Here is a 22,563-nt window from a genome sequence, read left to right on the forward strand (position 1 = left end):
TCCTGGCGACGCCTTAACCTGGCGACGCCTCATCTTGGCGACGCCTACACTTGGCGACGCCTTAAGCGGTCAACCTGTTGACTTTCTTCCCTTGGGCCCCATTGACGGGTCCCACCATATGTTGACTTTGACTTTGACTTTGACTTTGGTCAACGCCCGGGGACGGGACGGTACAACACTTTTTTTTAAAAAAGATAAAAAAATCAAGTAAGCTTGGATCAAAACAATGAGTGAATTAAAAAGTAAAAAACTACTAGACAACACACACACACATAGCAACAAAGTCTTCAAGCTTTCCACACAAATTTGGAGGCATCAAAGTATCTTGTTCAACACAACTAAGTTCATATAAGAAACTAAAGACGGTTCTCCCATGTGAAGACTCTAGACAATCCAATTAGTTTTAGACAATCTTATGATAAGAGACTCTAAGTATATTTTGCTGATAACAGAAAACTATAAACATGTGTTATGATTTCTAACAACAATATTAAGAATGCAAAAGTCCTAGAATATACGTTAATGCACAACAAACGTTGTCATGGAAGAAAGAAAGATGATGTTACACAAAAAAAATTTGATATTGTTAAATATTATATATCCTTGCCAGATGATGACAATAATGAGCATAGTATTAGTTGAAAGCATAAGACGAACAACGTGGTGAAAAGAACAAGAAGCTTATCTTCACAAAAAGCGTTAAACTATGTCTCAAGGGAACTCGCTAGAAAATATTAAAATATGTAAGAGCTATACGAAGGTATCACAAAGCATGGTAGACAATGTCTACAGAAGAAATCAATGGACTAAACTCAATATACATTTGACAAATAGGAAATATTTACAACGCGTCAAACATGATCATGTCATATGTGACAAATGATGATGTGTGTTGAATGATCCTCAAATGGAAGTTTCCAAACTTAGTATTTACATTCTATATTTTTTCTTGAAATATGTAAGAGCTATACGAAGGTATCACAAAGCATGGTAGACAATGTCTACAGAAGAAATCAATGGACTAAACTCAATACACATTTGTCAAACGAGGAAATATTTACAACGCGTCAAACGATGATCATGTCATATGTGACAAATGATGATGTATGTTGAACAATCCTCAAATGGAAGTTTCCAAACTTAGTATTTACATTCTATATTTTTTCTTGAAATATGTAAGAGTTATATAAAGGTATCACAAACCATGGTAGACAATGTATACAGAAGAAATCAATGGACTAAACTCAATATACATTTGACAAACGAGGAAATATTTACAACGCGTCAAATGATGATCATGTCATATGTGACAAACGATGATGTGTGTTGAACGATCCTCAAATGGAAGTTTCCAAACTTAGTATTTACATTCTATATTTTTTCTTGAAATATGTAAGAGTTATACGAAGGTATCACAAAGCATGGTAGACAATGTCTACATAAGAAATCAATGGACTAAACTCAATATACATTTGACAAACGAGGAAATATTTACAACACGTCAAACGATGATCATGTCATATGTGACAAACGATAATATGTGTTGAATGATCCTCAAATGGAAGTTTCCAAACTTAGTATTTAGATTCTATATTTTTTCTTGAATTCTTTCTAAACTTATTTTGATATTGAGAATTCATTGAAAATAAATTAAATCAAAATGAACAGTTGAAACCAGGAATAAAATGTGTATTACAAATTAATTTGAAATATAGGGCACATCCGATTTTATGAAAATACACGTGCTTTAATGTTTCAAAGAAGAAATATAATTTTCTAAGTGATTATAAACTAATTTTGAATACAACTGTGCTTTATTGATCAAATTATAGTTTGTATAAGAAATATTTCGAAAAACAAAGTATATGATTGATTATGTTTTCCAAATTATACATAAACCAGATTAAATCTATTTGCGCTTAAAGGTTTAATTTAATTTAATTTGGAAAGTCTTGATAACATATTTCTGAATTAATATATGAGAATAGAAAAATTTGATAATTCAGAGATATTCGAAGATATCATTTTACAGTGATACCCATGAGTTATTATGATGACTATTTAGTTCACTAATACTTGTAATGTTTCCACAAATTGTCAAGGAACACAAAGACGCATAAAAACTAAATATCTATAGTTTCCATACTCAATGTTTGATTGAGGAAACCATGAAGTTGATGAACAAGATCTGTGCAATCAAGCATTAAAGCTTCATTCAGTCAATTCTTTAGAGGAAGCACATGCACGAATTTATTCCAAAAGTAGTCTTTTGACAAAGATGTATTCATAGTTCATATAAGAACATTCTAATATCATTGTCTGATACAAGAATGGAAGTATATGCAAAGAAACTAGTATAAATATTCATATTCAAATAAATAAAGCACAACGTTCTAATTTAGTTGCTTAAGGAAACTTCTGAAGCAACAAGTATATGATAAAGTAGTGGAGAACAAGATTATAGTCTTTACAAATGTATCTTCAACGTTTAAACAACCACAAGAATGGAAAGAATTCGAAAAAATTGATGAAGATATAAAATGATAATGACGTGAAGATTGCCTCAAAAGAAAACATTTTCTAACTCAGTGCCTACTGCATTAAAGAAGAATCAACATTACAAAGATATTTGAAGAATCAGTCACTAAGCATTAAAGGGTTAACATTCATATTAGAGAACTAAAGGAAACAAATCAAATTGTTTCACACGCTCAAAGACGCATAGAATTCAATCAAAGTAGAAGTTACCATATCTATCTTTTGATGAGAAGAAAATGATGAACAATGCATACTAATGAAGGATATGACAAATATACTCAAGATTACAATATTGAAGTATCAACGTTCACATTTGGATAAAGAAAGAAACAATTTAAAATACATTTAAAGTCCAAGATGCAAAAGAATCAATCAATTTAAAGAGCTTCCATATCCAACATCTAACGGCTATATACAAGAGAAGAAATCAAAGCTTCAATGGTCATAATTTAAAAACTATATAAAGACCTTGAAGATAAAGAAGGTATATACAAGAACATACAACGACAAGCTTTCACAAGGCAATCACATTCTTAATATGAATAATCTTACTTTGATTGTATTTCATATTTGATGTTTAGAGAACTTATACTTTGGGGAGTGAGTCATACATTGTAAATCCTTGACTGTATAAAGATAATGTTGTGCACTTTCATTGATGCTCACTATTCGAGAGTGTTTCTCACTTGTTAAGAGGCTTTGGTCTTAGAGGGAGATTAAGACTTACTTGGAGAGGTGTAGAATACTTGTCCCTGGAGAGGTGTAGAATACTTGTCCCTGAAGAGGTGTAGAATACATGTGTTAATAAATGCTCTTAAGTGGGTTTCTTGAGAGGACTGGACGTAGCCCAAGTCTTAGGTGAACCAGTATAAATTTTGTGTGAGTTTCTCTCTCTGTGTGCTTGTGTGTGTGTGTATTTTATCTTTTAGATATTGTATTTTCTTTGACAACTTTTTTAGGTACTCGATTTGAGTTCGAACTCTATTCAACCTCTCCTTCTAGATCCAATTGTACCTACAATTGGTATCAAAGCTAACCTCAGAGGTTCGTTCTCAACAAAACTTGAGGAAACGATCATGCAACAAACTCAATGGAATTTGAAAGCCAAGTTGTCAAGAGACCACCTTTGTTCAAGGGAGAGAAGTATGATCTGCGGAAGCTAATGATGACATCCTTTCTTGAATTCAACAACATTGATATTCTAACTATTGTAAAGAGAGGTATCTCTCGTATTCTCGATTCCTCTAGAAATGTACTAAACATGAATCATGGAACGAGGAAGAAAAGGCACTATACAACCTCAATGCCAAAGTTAGATATATTCACTTGTGCATGTTGTATGAAGAAGAAATATTTAAAGTTCATGTTATGACAAGTGAAAATGACATATGGGAGACGATTACATTGTCTCATGAAAGATCTAAAGAGGCAAGACAAAATAAGTTAACTCTATTGAAAACTCAATATGAAATGTTCAGGATGGAAGAAAATGAATCTATCTAGTCAATGATAATCAGGCTACAAACTATCCTAAATAGTCTCAGATCCTTATGAACGGTCATAAGTCAATATGACATAAATGACAAAGTCCTTAGAACTCTCCCACTAAAGTGGAGAATGCAAGAAAAAACACTCAAGCATCCAAGGACTTGAAAGTCATGTCACTGGAAGAGTTGGTACGAATTTTGGTCATCCATGAACAAGTCCTATAAGTAAACAACAAAACCATTAAAGCCAAAAGGAAAATTCACTAAAGGTATTTGAAGAAAATGAAGTTGTATCCAACAATTCAAAGACTGGTGGCAAAGATCTTGCTTTCATCACTCAAAAATTCAAGAAGATGTGGAAAAGAAAAAGAAATTTTGTAAAGGATAGATGATATGGTAAAGATGGCAAAGGAAAGCTAATATGCTTTGGCTGCAACAAACTTGGACATATAAAATTTGAGTGTCCAAATCAAAAAGAAAATAAGGAAAAAAAAAGAGTTCATAAAAAAGAAAGGCTTAATGTCAACATGGGAAGATCTACATCTTTCAAACTTAGAATGTGATGAAAAAGCATACATTGGTCTTATGGCATACACAAAGTACATCTTAGATTGTGAAGAATCTGAAGAAGAGGTAGACCTTTCTCACCTTTACTCAGTTAGAGAAGCATACTTACAATAACCCTCTTTTAATGCGTATATCAAGTTTGAATTTAAAACTATAAATAAGAAAAGTAAAACTAATAGTTCTGAACTAGATGACCTAACTAAAAGAAACCTAGAACTTTCATAATGACAAATTATAATAAGAAAATAGAAGATTAAATTAAACCTTAGAAGCTAAGAACACAAATATAGATGAGATTCAAACAGAGTTATCATTGATTTTAGAAAAAAATAGGACAAATATAAAATGTGAATGATAATTCCATAGAAAGTCTAGCAACTAAAAATTCCACTTTAGAAAAAAAAATTTCTCAATCAAACTCTTGTTAAAAGTCCATAAACATTTTGGCCATATTCTCATACATGGAGAAATGTATTGAAATATTCATAGATGATTTCTCAGTTTTTGGCTCCTCATTTGAAGAATGCCTCAAGAATTTAGAAGCAGTCCTAACTGAAATCAATTTGGTGCTGAATTGGGAGAAATGCCACTTTATGTAATAGAAGTTATCATTTTGGGACACACACACTTAAAAAAATGGGATATATATATATATATATATATATATATATATATATATATATATATATAAAGAGAAGCTAGAAATTATTAATAAACTACCTCCACCTGCAAACTTGAAAGGCATCAGAAGCTTTCTAGTACATGCAAAATTCTACAGAAGATTCATCAAGGATTTCTCAAAAATTGTGAGTCCTCTCAACAATTTGATAAACAAGCATGTGTCATTCCATTTTGATACATAGTGCCTAAAGATCTTTGAGCTTTTAAATAAAAAGTTGGTCTCAACTCATGTACTCATTGCAGCTGACTAGATCAATAACTTTGAATTAATGTGTGATGCTAGTGACTACGCCCTTGGAGTTGTGCTTGGACAAAAGAAAGACAAGATTTTCCATGGCATACACTATGCTAATAAATTCTTGAATGAAACACAAGTTAACTACACTACCATAGAAAAAAAAATTACTAGCCATAGTATGCACAGGAAAAATTTAGGTCATATCTGGTTGACTCAAAGGTATTAAATACTTGTTGAAAAAACATTATTCCTAACTAAGACTAATTAGATAAGTGTTTCTACTACAAGAATTTAACATAGAAATCATAGACAAAAAAAAGGTCTGAAAATTTGGTTGCAAATCACTTATCCAAATTTGTAAATCAAGAAGGCACCTTATAGAGGCTAAAATTCATGAAAGATTTCCTAATGAAAAGTTATTTGCAGTTTAAGAAATACCTCAGTTTTCAAATCTGTCCAACTTTAAAGTTGCTCAAGTCATCCAAAAGGAATACAATTGGCATCAAAGAAAAAATTATTCAGAGATGAGATTCAAGATAGGTGTTGACAACTTACTAAGGAGATGTGTGACACAACAAGAAGCACTGAAGATTTTATGGCACTTTCACAACTCACCCTATGGTGGTCACTTCAATGGGGGAAAGAACCACCATAAAAATACTGCAAGCAAGATTCTACTGGACAACTATATATAGGGATGCTCACATATTTGTACAAAATGTTAAGAATGTTAGAGAGCGGGAGGAATTTCCAAACGACACAAAATGTCTTTAACCAGTGCTTAGTCCATGCTTGTTGTGTATCTTAAAGAACTATAAATGAGATGCAAAATTGGTTAAGAATATTAGAAATCACTTGAGTGTAAACAACTAACAAGGTTTGGTATGGAACTTAATTGAGGAGAGAAATTAACTTATGGATGAATTAGGATCTGGATGACTCAACTGTAGATGTGCTACTACGTGATATGCAACACTTATGCCAAAATCATAAGTATTAATGTCTCAATTCCAAACCAATTGTTACAAAATTCAAGCTAATCACTGCTACTCAAGGCATGCACCTGCAAGAGCTTTGCTTGAGGACAAAAAAAGATCTAAGTTGGGGGGAGTTGATAAGAGTAAAAAATCATATATCAATAGGCATGTATTGTGTATAAAAATAAGTGAAGAACATGCATTTAGAGACAAAGAAGAAAAGAAGAAATCTGCATAAATATTGCCAAAATAGGCACACACAAAAAGCAAACGAAGGAAGGAGCAAAAATAGTCAATTCGCCTAGCGCATGAATAATGGCTCAGCGGATTAAGTCTAAAAAACAAGCGTCATGAAAAATACTCAAAACTACATACACTGAGTGGATTGAGTCCAGAGCAATGAAAGAGATCCCAAGAATAAATGGCTAAGTGAATTCTAAAGGGATGAGCGCAGAGTATCCGTAACCATGAAGAAAGCTCAAATCCGCTCAAGAAGGGCTTGAAGACATCATACACCAAAGTTTGAAGAAAAGTGATGGGCTTAGCTTGGATCAAATACTTGGCCAATCCCTGCATTTGAAGATAAAAAAAAAAAAGCCCAAAGATTACTTAATGTTGAAGAAAGTCAATTTGTTGTGGGGATTGAGTTGCAATGTGATACTTCTTAAGTTATTGTTGTTTAAGAATGCTTTGTTTCTCTTTGAAATTCAAATTTCTTAGGCTTGGTAATGTGCTTAATGCTCAATGATGAGGAACGACCATTGATTTTCCATAGAGCATGAATGAGGTTGGAAGACGATTTGTATATTTGAACCTTATGTAACGAGTCATGTGATTCGATGGCTGTAGAGTGTGGAGTTGAGACTACGGTGAACTGTTTCATCTTAATACAAAAATAAGATATAAAAGTGGCGTATTGTTCTAGATAACCTTGAACGAGAAATCGACTTGGTTTAGTTATAAGGAACAAGGAGTCTGAATAAACATAATATTTATGAATAACAATATAACAAGAAGTTCAGAAAGCTCTTTCAATCCACAAGAAACATTAATTCTCAATGGATACAACAATCTTCAATTGTACTACAGTTGACTTGATCCGCTTGCTGAACGTGTAAAGGAGTTGATTGATTAAAATCACACTCCCATGAGTCCTTCCTCTTCCACACCATCTTGTTGTTGCTTTCCCTCGTATCTTGTTTACTATGTATCTCTTTCTATCTATGTTTTATTTTTTTCATTTCTCCTATATTTTGTTATATTAACAAGAATCTTCTTATTTTCGATCCAGATGTTTAGGATTTAAGTTTAAGATTTAGAATTTAAATTTAGAAATTTTGTTTCTCTAAAACTTCCACGTTATCTACCTTACCAAATCTTACAAAATTAAACATTTCTCCTCTCTGATTAATCCTCTGGATATGAAGACTTATTGTACTCTTCCCTGCCTGAATATTTCCACATTACTGTTGACCACAGCTCACCAAAAAGTGAGATAAAAAGAACGAGACATTACCTTTCCTTCTCGAGCTCATCTTCCTCTTGAAACAAAGTGGTAGCAGAGTTGCTGGCGGAGAAGGTGCATGCAAGGTCTCTGGTAATGGACTCGTATGTTACTTGAAAGTTTGATTGCGAAAAATTTAAACTAAAATGAAATGTTTCATCTATTCAATAATGTCTCGCAAATCCTTCAAGAAAAATTAGTTTCTATGTTAAGGAATGTATTTGTCAAGAATGAAAAAGATAAAAAATATTCTTTAATCATAATGAGTAAGAATTACAAATATTACTCCTTAGTTAGGAAATTTAACTAATGAAAATGAAATCTATATGATAGATTTGGATGCATGGTACGAAAATTCTTTTAAGTTGATCAGAAATTTTAACTTCAGATTTCATATCTGATATGTTTTTTTTTATCATTTTTTGAATTTCTTAAAAAACATTAAATCTCTTACTCTTGAAAATATCTTGAAAATATTAACTATATTTATGGTATTTCTAAAAATATACAATTTCTAAAAGCATAATTTTCATACATGAAAAGGAAAAGATTTTTTTCGTATATTAAAAGTTATCCAGACGGTCCCTCTTGGACCTTTTTGTACTGTTAGGGTCTGCCACTTCTCTCGATTATGGCACCAGCTTTTAGTTTTCCTTTTTCTTGTTTAATTAGTTGTTTTCTTTTCTTTATTTTTATTTAGACTTCTTTAGAATGTTTCTTTTTGTCCCAATTAATCCGAATAAGGATAAGGTTTTTTTTTTTATATATATTTTTGTCAGGATTGTCCATGTTCTTTGTCTACTCGATTGGACTAGTCAAAGCCCGATGATGGTGAAAAACAACTATGTATGTATCTCTTGCAAAAAGAAATTTTATAAAGATGTAAATGTTACCCTTTGGTTTGTAATTAGATACTTATTTAAAGGGTAAATTTATATATTAGTGTTATAATAAATTTTGAGCATAAATAACAGTTGTTACATATTTTTATTTATAAATAATAAAATTTTAGTATTAAATAATATAATTGAAGTCATGTATGTATGATAATACTAAATCACGTTAATATAATACGATTTTAATTAAACGTTATCAGATAATTAAGTAAAGTCATATAATTGGCACATAACTTTTACAGAATCTATACAATGAATCTTATGAATCATGTACATAACTTCATTTTTTATTATATTTTTAATGAAAATTGTGTAATATTTTCATGACTTATATATTTAAACTCGTGTCCCCGAAACACGATTTAACCAAATTAATAATAAATTTTTTTTTATTCAAGTTGATAATAACATATATAAATTGTATGATTTCTATTAAAAAAAACTGTAATAATACATAACACCAATAAGTGTTAAATTTACTATTACTAATTGTTAATTTTTTAATAATGCAAATAGGTTGTCCCATATATATATATATTCAAATACATTTTATTTTTTTATTCATCTTTTATATTTTGAAGGAGTGACGCGCTCTATTATTTCATATGATACAAATTTAAATTACATATTGTCTTACCTTTTATTTTTTAAAAATAGTTCCCATAAGTGTCTTTATAAAATTCGAGAAAAAAAAACAAAAACATTTACTATTTTAAAAGTATAAGTCACTTATTATGCCAACTTTTTAAAACAATTATTTTTTAATAGAATGTATCATCTTATTTAGTATATTAATCTTTGTTCCTTATGAATACCTAATAACTATTTTTCCAGCATATCAGCGATCAATTGTATGCTTAGGCATAACGGTAAGGAATAAACTCTTTTTTTCTCCAAGTCATATTTTTGTGTTCGCATTTCACTAAATTTATTTATTTTCTAAATCGGAAGAATTCCTCCAAAATAATTTCCATTAAGAATCTCTCTACACTTTATTAAGATATTTATAACTTTTTTAGACTATTTCATCAGTCTTTATAATGTATCATAAAAACTTATTTTCTTGTCATATAATATTTCTCCTTTTTTTTTAATTTATAGGTCCTGGAAAGAAATTTCTTTCCATAATGTAATAAAGGATATAATGGATAGCAAATAAAACATGTGTATATATATATATATATATAACCTCTAATATCTTTTTTTTTTCTTTATGTATTACTTTTAATTTTTGGTCTCATCAGTTTTTCAATTAAGTAGTATTACAACAGAAGGAATATCAGTTATTAGACGATTAGATTTTTTTTTTTAATAAGTTCAATTTTACTTATCTTTCTAAATTTATGATTTTAATCTTTATAGCATTAAAGAACATAACCTATCATACCATAATTGGCGTGTCTTGAAGTATTTGTATTTGAATAGATTTATTTTTAATAAGTAATTTTACTCTGGAAAATTTTGTTTTGACACTACTCTTAAAAAATACATCTATCACACAATGTTTCATAGAACAAAATATTATATTATACTAAAATAATATTGTTTTTATAATTCTTTTATATGTTAAATGAATGTAAATAATGTTAACCTATCATTGTCTTCTTACTCTAGGCTCTCTTAGATTTCTATTATTTTAGTTTATTATGTGAATGTTTGACTCTTTTTTTTTGGTTCTTTTAGTTGAGAAAAATAATTATTTAAACTAGTTTGTAGTAAAAGGAAAGTTTAAAAAATTCCAAGATTTATATTGGTTCACTCAAAACTGAGTTACATCCAGTCTCACCTCACACTAAGATGAAATTCACTAGATGACAAATATCTTCTTACAAAAGAGATCCAAAAAACTTCTTGAACACTACAAGAACAAAACACACACTACAACACTCCATCAGAGTTGTGTAACCCACCAAGAAACTCTATCTTGGCACTAAAAATATAGAATTTAACAAAATAGAAAAGTACAGGAACGAAATCACCTTAGTTCTGAATCAAGAAACTAAAAAAGGATCTCCAAATTCACAACACACTTTGAAAGATCCTTGACCTCAAGTGAATGGTAAAAGTTAAGCACCAAGAACACTTAAAGACTTTCAAAGATTAACAACAGCAAATCTAAAAAACATTTAAAACAGAAAAATCAACCTTGAACCAAGGAGGAACATCCTTCTTCTTTTCTAACTTCCTCTTCGATCTCAGAGAATCAGACTTGTGGAAAATCTTTAGAAGATGGGGAAGGGTGAACGATCTCTTTATATCTAATAGACTAAATATCAAGAAGCAACGGTTCGGATTTGTAAGATTTCAAGGAGTCCAGAACATCAAGGAGTTAGAATATCATCTAAATACAATTTGGATTGGGAGTTGGAAGATGAACGTTAATAGGCCAAAATAAAACAGGGCAGCAGATACAAGAAAGGAGTGGAACGTTAAGTTGAAGGAGAAGGCAATAGAGACCGAAAAAGAAATAAAAAAAGAATGGAGGGCTAAAGGATCAAGCACATACACAAACTCTGTTAAGTATGGTTATAAAGGTAGAGCACAAACGCAGAACAAAGAAAATGTGCATGCTATACACTTTAGAGCAGAGGAAACTCCCAGAGAATGGCTAAGTAAGTGTTATATTGGGAGAGTCTCGGATCTTAACAAGGTATATAGCCTAAATGAAAGTTTTATTTTGGGTGGCCTTGGATATATAAAGGTCAAATTTCTGGGGGGTTTCCATGTGCTGTTGAAAGGGGAAAATGAGATGAAGATCAACGAAGCCATAAAGGAGAATAAAGAGTGGTTTGAAGAACTGTTTGACACAATAATTCCCTGGGAAGAACAATTTGTAGCCGTGGATAAATTGGTTTGGGTGAGATGCAGGGGTTTACCACTGAAGTTACATGAAGATTAACGAGGTTCTGTATCAGGTATCGGTGGAGGAAGAGTGCACTGTCCCAGACTATAAACTGTGTCAATGCCATTGGAGTGAAGAATCTGAAGGCTTGGACTCAGAGGTGGGTTCAATTGCATCAAACAGTTCAGCGCGCTCGGGGAGTAGGGATTTCGAGGTTGGAAGAAAGGTGGCAGAGGAGATTTTGATGGTGGAATTGCGAAACGCCCAACCACCGTCGGAGCAAGGTCACCGGAGATCGGAACCTATAGGTACGAGGGGTGGTAGCGAGGCTCTTTCGGCTAGACCTCTAGGCCCTCTCTCTGCACCTATTACCTTAGGAAAGGATGACCTAGGGGCTTTTTCTCCAACGGCTCTAAGTAGGGCTGACGTGGACAAGAGGATTGGGCCTTCAGAATGGGCCCAAGATGGTTTGGTTTACGCAACCTATGCAGAAATGGAAGGGAGGTGCGGAAGCAAAAACCTATTGGAGAATCCGTCAAAATCAGGCCCAATTATCTATGGAGAGGAGAAGCTTTGGAACGGATCACCTGGGAGGCTGCCCATATCCGAAAATTTCATTTCTCTTGACGAATCAGAACAGGGAGGCCTTAGTGGGGAAGTCAAGATCACCTCACACCATGCGAAAGCACGAAACAGAGTAACCACTATGCCCCCCTCTAACTCGTTTGTGGTTGCGAAGGAAAATAGGAGGATTCCCCCGTGCACGACGAAACTGGTAGCGGCAGGAACAACAGACTCACGGTCTCAATGTTCGATGTCAATGGAAGTTAACGGTTCATCCAAGTCCGTATCGAGGGTGGAGGATTCGTTAGGTGAGTCACAAGAGGCAAATCAGTCAACTAAGCAACACTTCTCTGTTGTCGCAAAGAACAAACATAAGCAAAGCCAATTTCAATCGAATTCGAAATCAAACAGAATCAAAGATATGTATCTTCCGCTCGGCAAGCAAAAGAAAAAGGGGACCCAACTGATTGAGGATGAGGTGGACTACCAAAAAAAGCAAGTCCACAATTCGACTCCCCCGAATTCGTCTACAACAATGGATAGGAGAGTGTTCTGGGTGGGAGAATCAAGCAAGAGCAGCAAGCGGGATGAACGCAAGAATATAAGGTCAGTCCTATCTCAAATTAGTAATTCTGTTTCTGATACGGCCATTAATAATTGTAATCGTTTATTTTGGTTGAAACATGGGAGCCTTGAAACAATTAGAGTGTGGGAGTTGGGTAAACAGTTAGGGGCTTCTTGCGGGGAAGAAGGAAAAGTTATGGTAAGCCTAGAGGAACTAGAAAAAAGGGATAGGTTTATGAAACTTAAAAGGGAAGCGGGGGACGTTTTAGGTTGTTGATGAGAATTCTCTCTTTAAATGTGAGAGGGTTTGAGAGTCCTGTAAAGTGGAGGTATGTTAAGGAAATTATTAGAAAGGAGGGGATTAAAATGTTATGTTTGCAAGAAGTAAGAATGAATAATTTTAACTTAGATTTATGTTGTAAGTCATGGGGCGATAATGACATTGATTTTTTATATAGTGAGCCAGCAAACGGGTCAGGGGGTATTCTTATGATTTGGCATAAAGTTTTCTTCCAGTGCACTAGTAACATCATAAATAGAAGGTTCATTGTGTTCTTTGGGTTATCTAAGGAGAAAAATATCCCTGTTGTCGTTGTTAACGTGTACTCTTCCTGTTTAATTCACGAGAAAACACAAATGTGGTCAGAATTATTGGAGATTAGGCAAAGGGAACCTTGCAGTTCTTGGTGCATATTGGGGGACTTCAACTCCATAAGAAATGAGAGGGAACGAAAGGGGATTAATAAAGTAAGCGGTAATAAGAGAGAAATGCAAGGTTTTAATAACTTCATCGATAATATGGAATTGGTGGATATACCTTGTATTGGAAGAAAATACACTTGGTATAGACCTAATGGCAAAGCAAAAAGTAGGCTTGATAGGTTTTTGGTGTCCTTTGAATGGTTACAATTCTGGCCAGGTAGTAAGCAATACATTACAGAGAGACAAATATCTGATCACTGTGCGTTAGTGTTAAAATCAAATGTGGCAGATTGGGGTCCAAAACCTTTTAGGTTTCTTGACATTTGGCAGGAAGATAAAGAGTTTGTTAATTTTGTTAAAAGCAAGTGGGATAGTTACTTGGTTCAAGGTAACAAAATTTTGGTGTTAAAAGAGAAACTGAAAATGCTAAAGAGTGACCTAAAAGGTTGGAACAGAGATGTTTTCGGGTATACGGAAAAGTCAAAACTTGAGATCTTGAGGAAAATACAAGAGTTGGATTCGAGAGATGATGAGGAAGGTTTGGATGAAAACAAGATCATGGTAAGAAGAGAACTCCTGAGCCAGTTACAAGTTATAAATGAGAGAAATGAATCCCTATTACAACAAAAGTCAAGAGCGTTATGGATTAAGCAAGGGGATTTGAACTCTAAATTCTTTCATGCTTCTATCAAATGGAGAAGGATGAGGAACGAAATAAAAGGTATTAATTGTAATCTATCTGGGAGTTGGGTGGAAGAACCAAACAAGGTAAAGGAGTTGGTCTTGGAATTTTACAAAAACAAGATGTCGGCAATCGAAGATATCGGGGTTAGGTTGGACAATGTGGTTTTCAAGGAGATATCTGATTCCGAAAATAGGTTTTTGACCGATCCATTCGATGAAAAAGAAATAAAGGAAGCCATCTGGAATTGTGATAGTCATAAAAGTCCTGGCCCAGATGGGGTAACCTTCAGCTTCATTAAAAATAATTGGAATATTTTAGAAAAGGACATCTTGGGAGCTGTAAAATTCTTTCATAAAGAGGGGGTGATCCCGAAGGGTTGCAATGCGTCCTTTATAACGTTGATCCCAAAATCGGAGAATCCCCAATCCTTTGAAGAGTATAGACCTATTTCTCTTGTTGGTTGTTTGTATAAGATTTTGACGAAAGTGCTAGCTAATAGGATTAAAAAGGTCATTGCAAATGTAATAGATGAGTCTCAATCTGCTTTTCTGTCTAATAGAGGTTTGTTAGACAGTGTTCTCGTATTGAATGAGGTTGTGGATGATCTGAAAAAAAGGAGAAAGAGCGGGGTGATAGTGAAACTTGACTTTGAGAAGGCATATGATTCGGTAAGTTGGGAATTTTTATTTTATATGATGGGAAGATTAGGATTTTGTGGGAAATGGGTTCAATGGATTAGAGCCTGCCTTGAATCAGCTACAATCTCGGTTTTGGTAAATGGTAGCCCAACAAAGGAATTCAAACCAACTAGAGGCCTTAGACAAGGGGATCCGCTGGCATCGTTCTTGTTCCTGATCGTGGCACAAGGTTTAGCTAGTTTAGCAAAGCAAGCCACAAGAAAGAATATGCTTTCGGGTATTAAAGTAGGGGGCAAGAAGGTGGAGGTAAATTTGCTACAATTTGCGGATGATACCCTTTTCGTATGCGAACCAAACTTGCAGAATATCATGTGTATCAAGGCTATTCTAAGATGTTTCGAACTAAGCTCAAGCCTCAAAGTTAACTTTCACAAGAGTAAGATTGGGGCAATCGGAGTAGATAGGTACGAGGTGAAGATGTATTCTGAAATTCTTCATTGTGGTTTAAGGGATATCCCGTTCACCTACCTAGGTTTACCTATAGGTGGCAATCCATCTAGGTGTTTTTTCTGGGAACCAGTGTTATTAAAGATAAGAAAGAAGCTGTCTGTTTGGAAGGGTAGGAATTTATCCTTTGCGGGAAGAGTGTGCCTTATAAAATCTGTTATCAACGCCGTCCCACTCTTTTATCTATCCTTCTATAAAGCCCCAACTGGAGTGTGTAAGGAAATTATTAAGATACAGCGGAAATTTCTATGGGGGTGGGGAAAGGAAGGGAGGAAAATTGCTTGGACTAGTTGGGAAAATATCTGTAAAGCGAAAGAGGAGGGCGATCTTGGCATTAAACGTATTGATTTGTTTAATAAGGCTCTCTTGGCAAAATGGTTGTAGAGGTTAGACTCCACTGAGTGTGGACTTTGGAAGGAGGTCTTGGAATCTAAGTATGATTTGAGGAGGTTGTTGAATTCATGTACACCGAATCGAAATAAGTTCACATCTAGTTGGTGGAATGATTTATCAAAAGTTGGGCTCTCGGACCAAGGCGACAATTGGTTCAATCAGAATACAACTTGGAAAGTTGGAAAAGGGGATAAGATCAAATTTTGGGAAGATGAATGGCTAGCTATTGGCCAACTCAAAGCAAGGTATGATAGGTTGTACAACAACTCTGAGCTTAAAGATAAGACTATCGAAAGCCTTGGTAGCTGGAATACAGGTGGGTGGGAGTGGAAGTTCAGTTGGAGAAGAGAATGGTTTGAATGGAAGAAGTCCTTGGTAGATGATTTCATGTCAGTAATATCACTGACGTCATTCCAAGCAGATAATGAGGACGTAAGGTTATGGAATGACCCTCCATCATATACTTTCTCGGTTAAATCTGCTTATAATAAGCTAGTTAATCACAGGCAAGGGGGGGGTATCAGTGTTTGGTTCTCTCTGGGATTTGAAGGCAATGCCCTCAGCATTGTTCTTTGTGTGGAGGGCTCTCTGGAATAAGATTGCGACTAAACAGAATTTGCATAAGAGGGGTGTGCCACTAGGGGATAATTTATGCGTGTTTTGCGGAAGGGAAGAGGAGACTTCTTCGCATATTCTCCTCTTATGTAGGGAGTCAAGTAAAGTGTGGAATATGTGCTCTAGATGGTTGGGAATTAGTTCGGTGAATCACAACGTGTTGAATAACCACTTCGAACAATTCTCTAGCATTTGTTTTAATAAGGAAGGTAATAGACTTTGGATGAGTCTTTGGGTGTCAATTGTATGGACTATTTGGAAGCATAGAAATAGGGTCACCTTTAATCAAGCAAAGATAGATGCAGAGGAAATTTTCACTATGGCACAAGTACAATCATGGGTCTGGATGAAACATAAAGATAAGAGAGTCACTTTCTCATTTTCAAACTGGATTTTATCTCCTTTAACCTGCGTAAATATGGTAGCAAGGTAAGTGTTGTAATTTTGTTCTTCCAAACTCTTACATATTCCTGCTTGCAAATCACAGGTATTCGGACAATCTTCAATATTAGAATGTTTTGGTTGGACGTTCTGTAATATGCTTGTAGAAGTCCTTATCTTGTTTATTGTTCTAGAATTGTGCGGTGGGAAGGTTGTCTTTTCTTGATGCAGGTCCAGTTGTGGGGAGCAGAATTTTTTCAGTAAAAGGGAGTACAAAGAGACAAAGCACTTTAAAGGAAGAGGAACTGTTTTTTACGTTTTTGATTATTAACGTTATTAATGTTTTGTAAGATTGAGGTTATTAATGTTTTGAAAGAGTATCTACTTTGTGGGGGAGGTTTTGGCATGATGTTGAAGACTAAGCTGGAAGTGATTAAGCTTAGGTTATAATGAGAATATCTGTAACTGGTGTAGTTATGATGGATTACCTTACTGCATGCTTCGGTGGTTGGATTGAGACTGGAGGTGCAATCTAGCAATAAGGACCTATGTTGCACTGATGATGAAATGACACATTATTTTTTCCAGCTGAATTTTAAGTTGGGTTGTTAGAGTAGTTTTCTTTCAGGGTCAAAAGAGATTGGTTATGGATGAAGTGTGTATTCTGTTTTGGGTAACAGGGAACCATTATGTTGTGTAAGTTTATATTGCAGGTTGATGGGGGTTATTTTTTGTTTTTTGGAGCCAAGGTGTGCTTGGTTAAGTAGGTTTCTTAAATGTAGTCGGACGTATTAGTTTTTTAAGGTTTGTATAAGGGTTGGGACACCCCTAAAGTGTCCCCTAATTTAATTTAATTGATTCTTTGCTGAAAAAAAAAAAAAGACTTTCAAAGATTCATAAGTGTTTAAACTAAAAATAATTGAAACATAACTAACTAAAATATAATTTTTAGAGATAAAACACATTACTAAAAAACTATAATATTTCAGAAATTTTCTATCAATTGATTTACAAAATAACCAATTGAAAAACTATAGTTTTCAAGTAAAGAGAATTATATCAAATTCAAAACAATTTTAATCAATTGAAAAAAAAACAAATTTCCAGAAAATAAAATTTGAACCAGTTAAAAACATTTTTAATCGATTGAAAAATCATTTAATCAATTAAAAACCAATTTAACCAATTGAAAAGGATTTTGTTCTTGGACCCTTCATCATTACTCAAGATAGAAGATAAATCAAGACAACAAAAGACTAAGCTAAGCTACCTAAACTCTTATGAGGCAGTAAGTCTTCACTTCAAGTCTTAACACATGGCTTCATCAAACATATTTAGTTGAGATACTTAAGATATCTAACAATCTCCTCCTGTTTGATGGAGACAAATAATCCAGCAAGCCTTGAACCTTATCTTAAGCTTTATCTTACTGAACAAAGACAAAACAACTTTTACTCCCCTTGACTTGCAGAACATCTCTATTATTTCTACCCCTTTGTGTTCATCAAACATAAACAATAACAAAAGCTATTTGAATGGATGTACCAGCCCATCAGACAGTTCATAAACATAAAACAGTGATAACCATGCTTAGGAGGATATAAAATGTTTAAAGGTGCAAAACCAACACCAATATTGCCCAAAATGAAAAGCAAACATTAACTGTTTCAAGAAATATGAAATTTAACCGATTACAAGCTGAAATAACAAGTTAAAAAAAATTATTGGTCACGATGGTAGAGCTCAACCAATTGCTCTTGGACAACTTTAATTTGGTGATCAAGATGCTGAAATCTTCATAAGGTCATCTCATAATAGGCCCTTTGCTCTCCAGAGATTGTATCCAACCTATTAAGCATGACTCTTTCGAAGTTTGACAAAGGTTCACCCCTCCCCACTAGTGGTACATAAGCAATCAAAGCATTCATCTCATTTGCTTGGGACTCAGATGCTGCATTGCTTGATTCTAAAGATTCAGAACTTGAGGCTTCCCCAGTTTTTCTTATCCATGCATCATTGTGCTTCAGGAATCCCATTTTCAGTAAATTTGAGTAGTCAATTTCACTTCCAACTTTGATAGTTTCATTGAGCTCATCTTTCACATCAATTTCAAAGTAATTTTTGAATTTGGACACCATAATTGCATAAGGGTGTTAGAAATATAAGCCTTAAAAAAGAGGGGGAGTGAATTGTTTGTGAAAGATTTTCGGAAATATTGAAGGTAAATTGAAAGACAGTGAAAAATCAATCAATTAGAAATCAGTTCAGCCAATTAGAAAATTGTTTTTAGTTTGATTGCAGAAAATCAACCTGTTGTTTTTGCGAAATAATCGATTGTTTATACCAGCAATTTATAACATCAAAGCTAAAGCAGTTTTAAAGAGAGTAAGGATAGAGAGATTAACACAAAATGTTTATATTGGTTCACTCTTTACCAAGAGCTACATCCAGTCCTCAACAACCACTGAGAATTCACTAAATAATCAAACCTTGATTGCAAACTACACACCAAAGTGGTGATCTTGAACCCTTCAAGAACACACACTATCTTTGGCAACACGAAACAATTTTTATAACAACCTCTGAAACTGCACAACACCAAGTCACACAGAATTACAGTGATCAAGAAAGAAAGGAATAGAATATACCTGGGTACAATCAAATATTAAGGTACAGAAAATATAGAGAATCCTATTCCACACTTGAAGATGACCCAAAAGCTTTTTGAATTCTTGAAAAACTGATTTTGATTGATCTTTCTTAGTTGGTTTTTGACCAGGAGTGTAAAACAACCTTTTTATACTCCAATCAGTTGGTCAAAGCATTTAAAACAAAGCCAAAATCAGTTTAAATCATTTAAAACAAAATTTCACAACTTAACAGAATTCTGTTAAGGTTTTTCAAAAAATCAATCGATTGAAATCACGATATCAAGCAATGTGCTACAAGGGGCCGAAGGTACGATATCAAGCTATTGAAAAGGCAGACTTGACAGTGGTATTTGCAGCTCGACAACTTTGCCACTATTTCCAGAGTTTCACTGTGATAGTAATGACCGATCTCCCAATCCACAAGGTCCTCCAGAAGCCCGATATAGGAGGTCGGATGGTGCATTGGATAGTTGAGTTGTTTGAGTTTGACGTGCAGTACAAGCCCAGGGGGCCTATCAAGGGTCAGGTATATGCTTATTTCATGGTAGAGCTATCGTCAGAAGCCACCCAGGTAGACGATGGTGATTTACAGTGGGTCCTCTCGGTGGACGAATCTTATAACCAACAAAGTAGCAGTGTTGGGATCATTCTAGAGGGACCTAATGGACTATTGATCAAGCAGGTCCTAAGATTTGCCTTCAAGGCCACCAACAACCAGGCTGAGTATGAAGCTTTGGTAACTGGAATGTTGTTGGCCAAAGAATTGGGCGCTCGAAGCTTGTTGGTAAAAAGTGAGTCATTGTTGGTGACCGGGATGGGATTTTGACCTAGTTTCTAGAAGGACAAGCCTAGTCAAACCCATAAGGCTACCCTTTTTTTAGTGTTTCCCATCCTACCCTTCATGCTTGTTCTCTAAGGCTCCTTCACCTATAAATAGGAAGCCTACCTCATTGTATTTTACAAGTTGAATTTGAATGAAGTAAAGAAACTCTGGACAAATTGTGTGAGCTCTTAGTGAGGCTTACGTCCTCTTAGGTTTGAGGTCTTATCTTGAGTGATTTGGGAAGCTCTCAAGTAGCGACCAACACACTCATCTTGGAGCACATCACACTCCAAGTGGCGTGACATTTCTCACCCACCATCATAAGTTTTCTCATTCCATTTTCCTTCCATTTCTCCATTCCATTTTATTGTTTGTATCTTAGTTTCTATTCTTTGTTGCTCTTGGGTTTCGCTCATAATCATGAGTATGGTGCATCATTAGGGAGGCCATGACCACCATTGATGTTAACCTTGTGCCCATTTTTCAATTCCGCAATTGCATCTCATCCTCACCATATCTTGCTTTTCATTTTTGCCTTTGTGAAGTGAACCTTCACACTAACTTAACCACTTGGTTAAGTTCGTGTCCAGTGGGAATCTTCCTTAGGTCCTCACCATTAATTGTTAAAATCTCAATCCTAAGTTTATTGTCACATCTAAAAATGGCTAAATCTAAAATAAACTCACATCACAAACCCCTATTCTTTCTCATGGTATGATCATCCAAAGACAAAGGACTACCAAGACCTCTAGTAATGAAAAATATCGCCTTTGGTCTCCAATACTCCAAAGGCAAATGGTAGATCCTAACCCAGACCTGAGTTTTAGTACTCTTCATAGTAGTTGGAACAAAGTATTTTGTTCATGCAAACAATTTTAAGAAACCAGGAGATAACTGCAATAAACCCATCCCGAGGGCTCACCGTATATCTTTTAAAGAAGCGAACTCAAACTCATAGAAACCCTTCCCAAGAATAATTGCTTTCCACGGTCCAAGAGTCTTCCACACCAACTGCAACTTTTTAGTTAAATCAATGTGTGTGAGGTTTATCCCCCTTAGATAGAATAATCTGACCAAGTAAATGGGTCTTGCAATCCTCAAGACCAACCAAGAAATCCGCCTCATCGTCCCAGACAGCAAACATGTCTCCCTTAATACAAGGAGTTAGTAATTGGAACAAAGGAATGTCATATGTATTTCCCAAAGCCTGATCAAAAGTCTTCCTTTGGCCTGGCATAACAGAGGCTTTCTTATTACGGAACACTTCTTGATCCATCAAACAAGCACATGGGATGAGGAAAACATTAAAGCCCTCTATTATTCTTAAAGGCTAACAAACTGTCGACCAGCCCACGCAAACCACCACCGTCCCACTGGCCGCACCACTTAAAAATCTTGACTTTACCACAAATGTTGATAAAAATCGTGACTTTACCACAAATTTCGATAAAAATCGTGACTTTACCACAAATTAGAATTGGCTACATGAAAAAGGTGGCAACTTTGGTTGTGTGCAATAAAATTTTCAGGAAGAAATTTAAGGAAAGAATACACCTTGGATGCAGACATAGAGAGTCGTCGTGCCACCATTGGCGTCTCGGCAGACTACCACACTGCCACCGACCAACACCCACGACCCCTATGCCACCACCATCCACCATCAAGTTGGAAAATGAACGACCACCCACACAAACCCTAGCCGCACCAAAACCCTTCGGAGGAGAGAGAACATAGCAAAAATCTTATCTCCCAAATGTTGAAATACTTAATAACATGATTATCAATCATTTTCCAGGAGAACAACATAATTTATTTTCATTTGATGAAGTTGAAGGAGACACACATAATCTATACAAACAAAAGTACTTACACTTCATTGCTCCATACGACTTGCCACCACATATTTTAAAGCTTAGAAAAGGTGCACCATTAATGTTGTTGCGAAATATAGACCCTAAATCTGGGTTATATAATGGGACGAGATTATTGTGTCATTGGTTCTACATGAACATGTTGAATGTTGAAATCTTGATAGGTCAACATGTTGGAAAAATATATTTCTTACCAAGAATTAAACATAAAACAAGAGAAAGTGCATGTCTCCCATTTGTGCTTATTAGGAAACAATTTTCTGCGAAATTAAGTTTTTCCATTACTATAAATAAATCACAGGAGCAAACTATACCAGATGTTGGAATTTACCTTCCACCACACGTTTTTAGTCATTGTCAATTACATGTTGCATTATCAAGAGGTGTTTCTCAAGCGTCAACAAAAATTCTTATTAAAGAAGGACACCTTGAAGGAGAA

General features: G+C 34.5%; 1 protein-coding gene across 1 annotated transcript; it reads left to right on the forward strand.

Moving 5' to 3' along the window:
- Positions 1-19,716: 19,716 nt before the first annotated feature.
- On the forward strand, positions 19,717-20,256 carry LOC137825218 (uncharacterized). Its single transcript, XM_068630890.1, has one exon. It carries the CDS (start codon positions 19,717-19,719, stop codon positions 20,254-20,256), a length of 540 nt encoding a protein of 179 aa, XP_068486991.1.
- The last annotated feature ends 2,307 nt before the right edge of the window (positions 20,257-22,563 follow it).

This window comes from Phaseolus vulgaris, chromosome 8 (assembly GCF_000499845.2).
Source record: "Phaseolus vulgaris cultivar G19833 chromosome 8, P. vulgaris v2.0, whole genome shotgun sequence".
Classification (NCBI taxonomy): domain Eukaryota; kingdom Viridiplantae; phylum Streptophyta; class Magnoliopsida; order Fabales; family Fabaceae; genus Phaseolus; species Phaseolus vulgaris.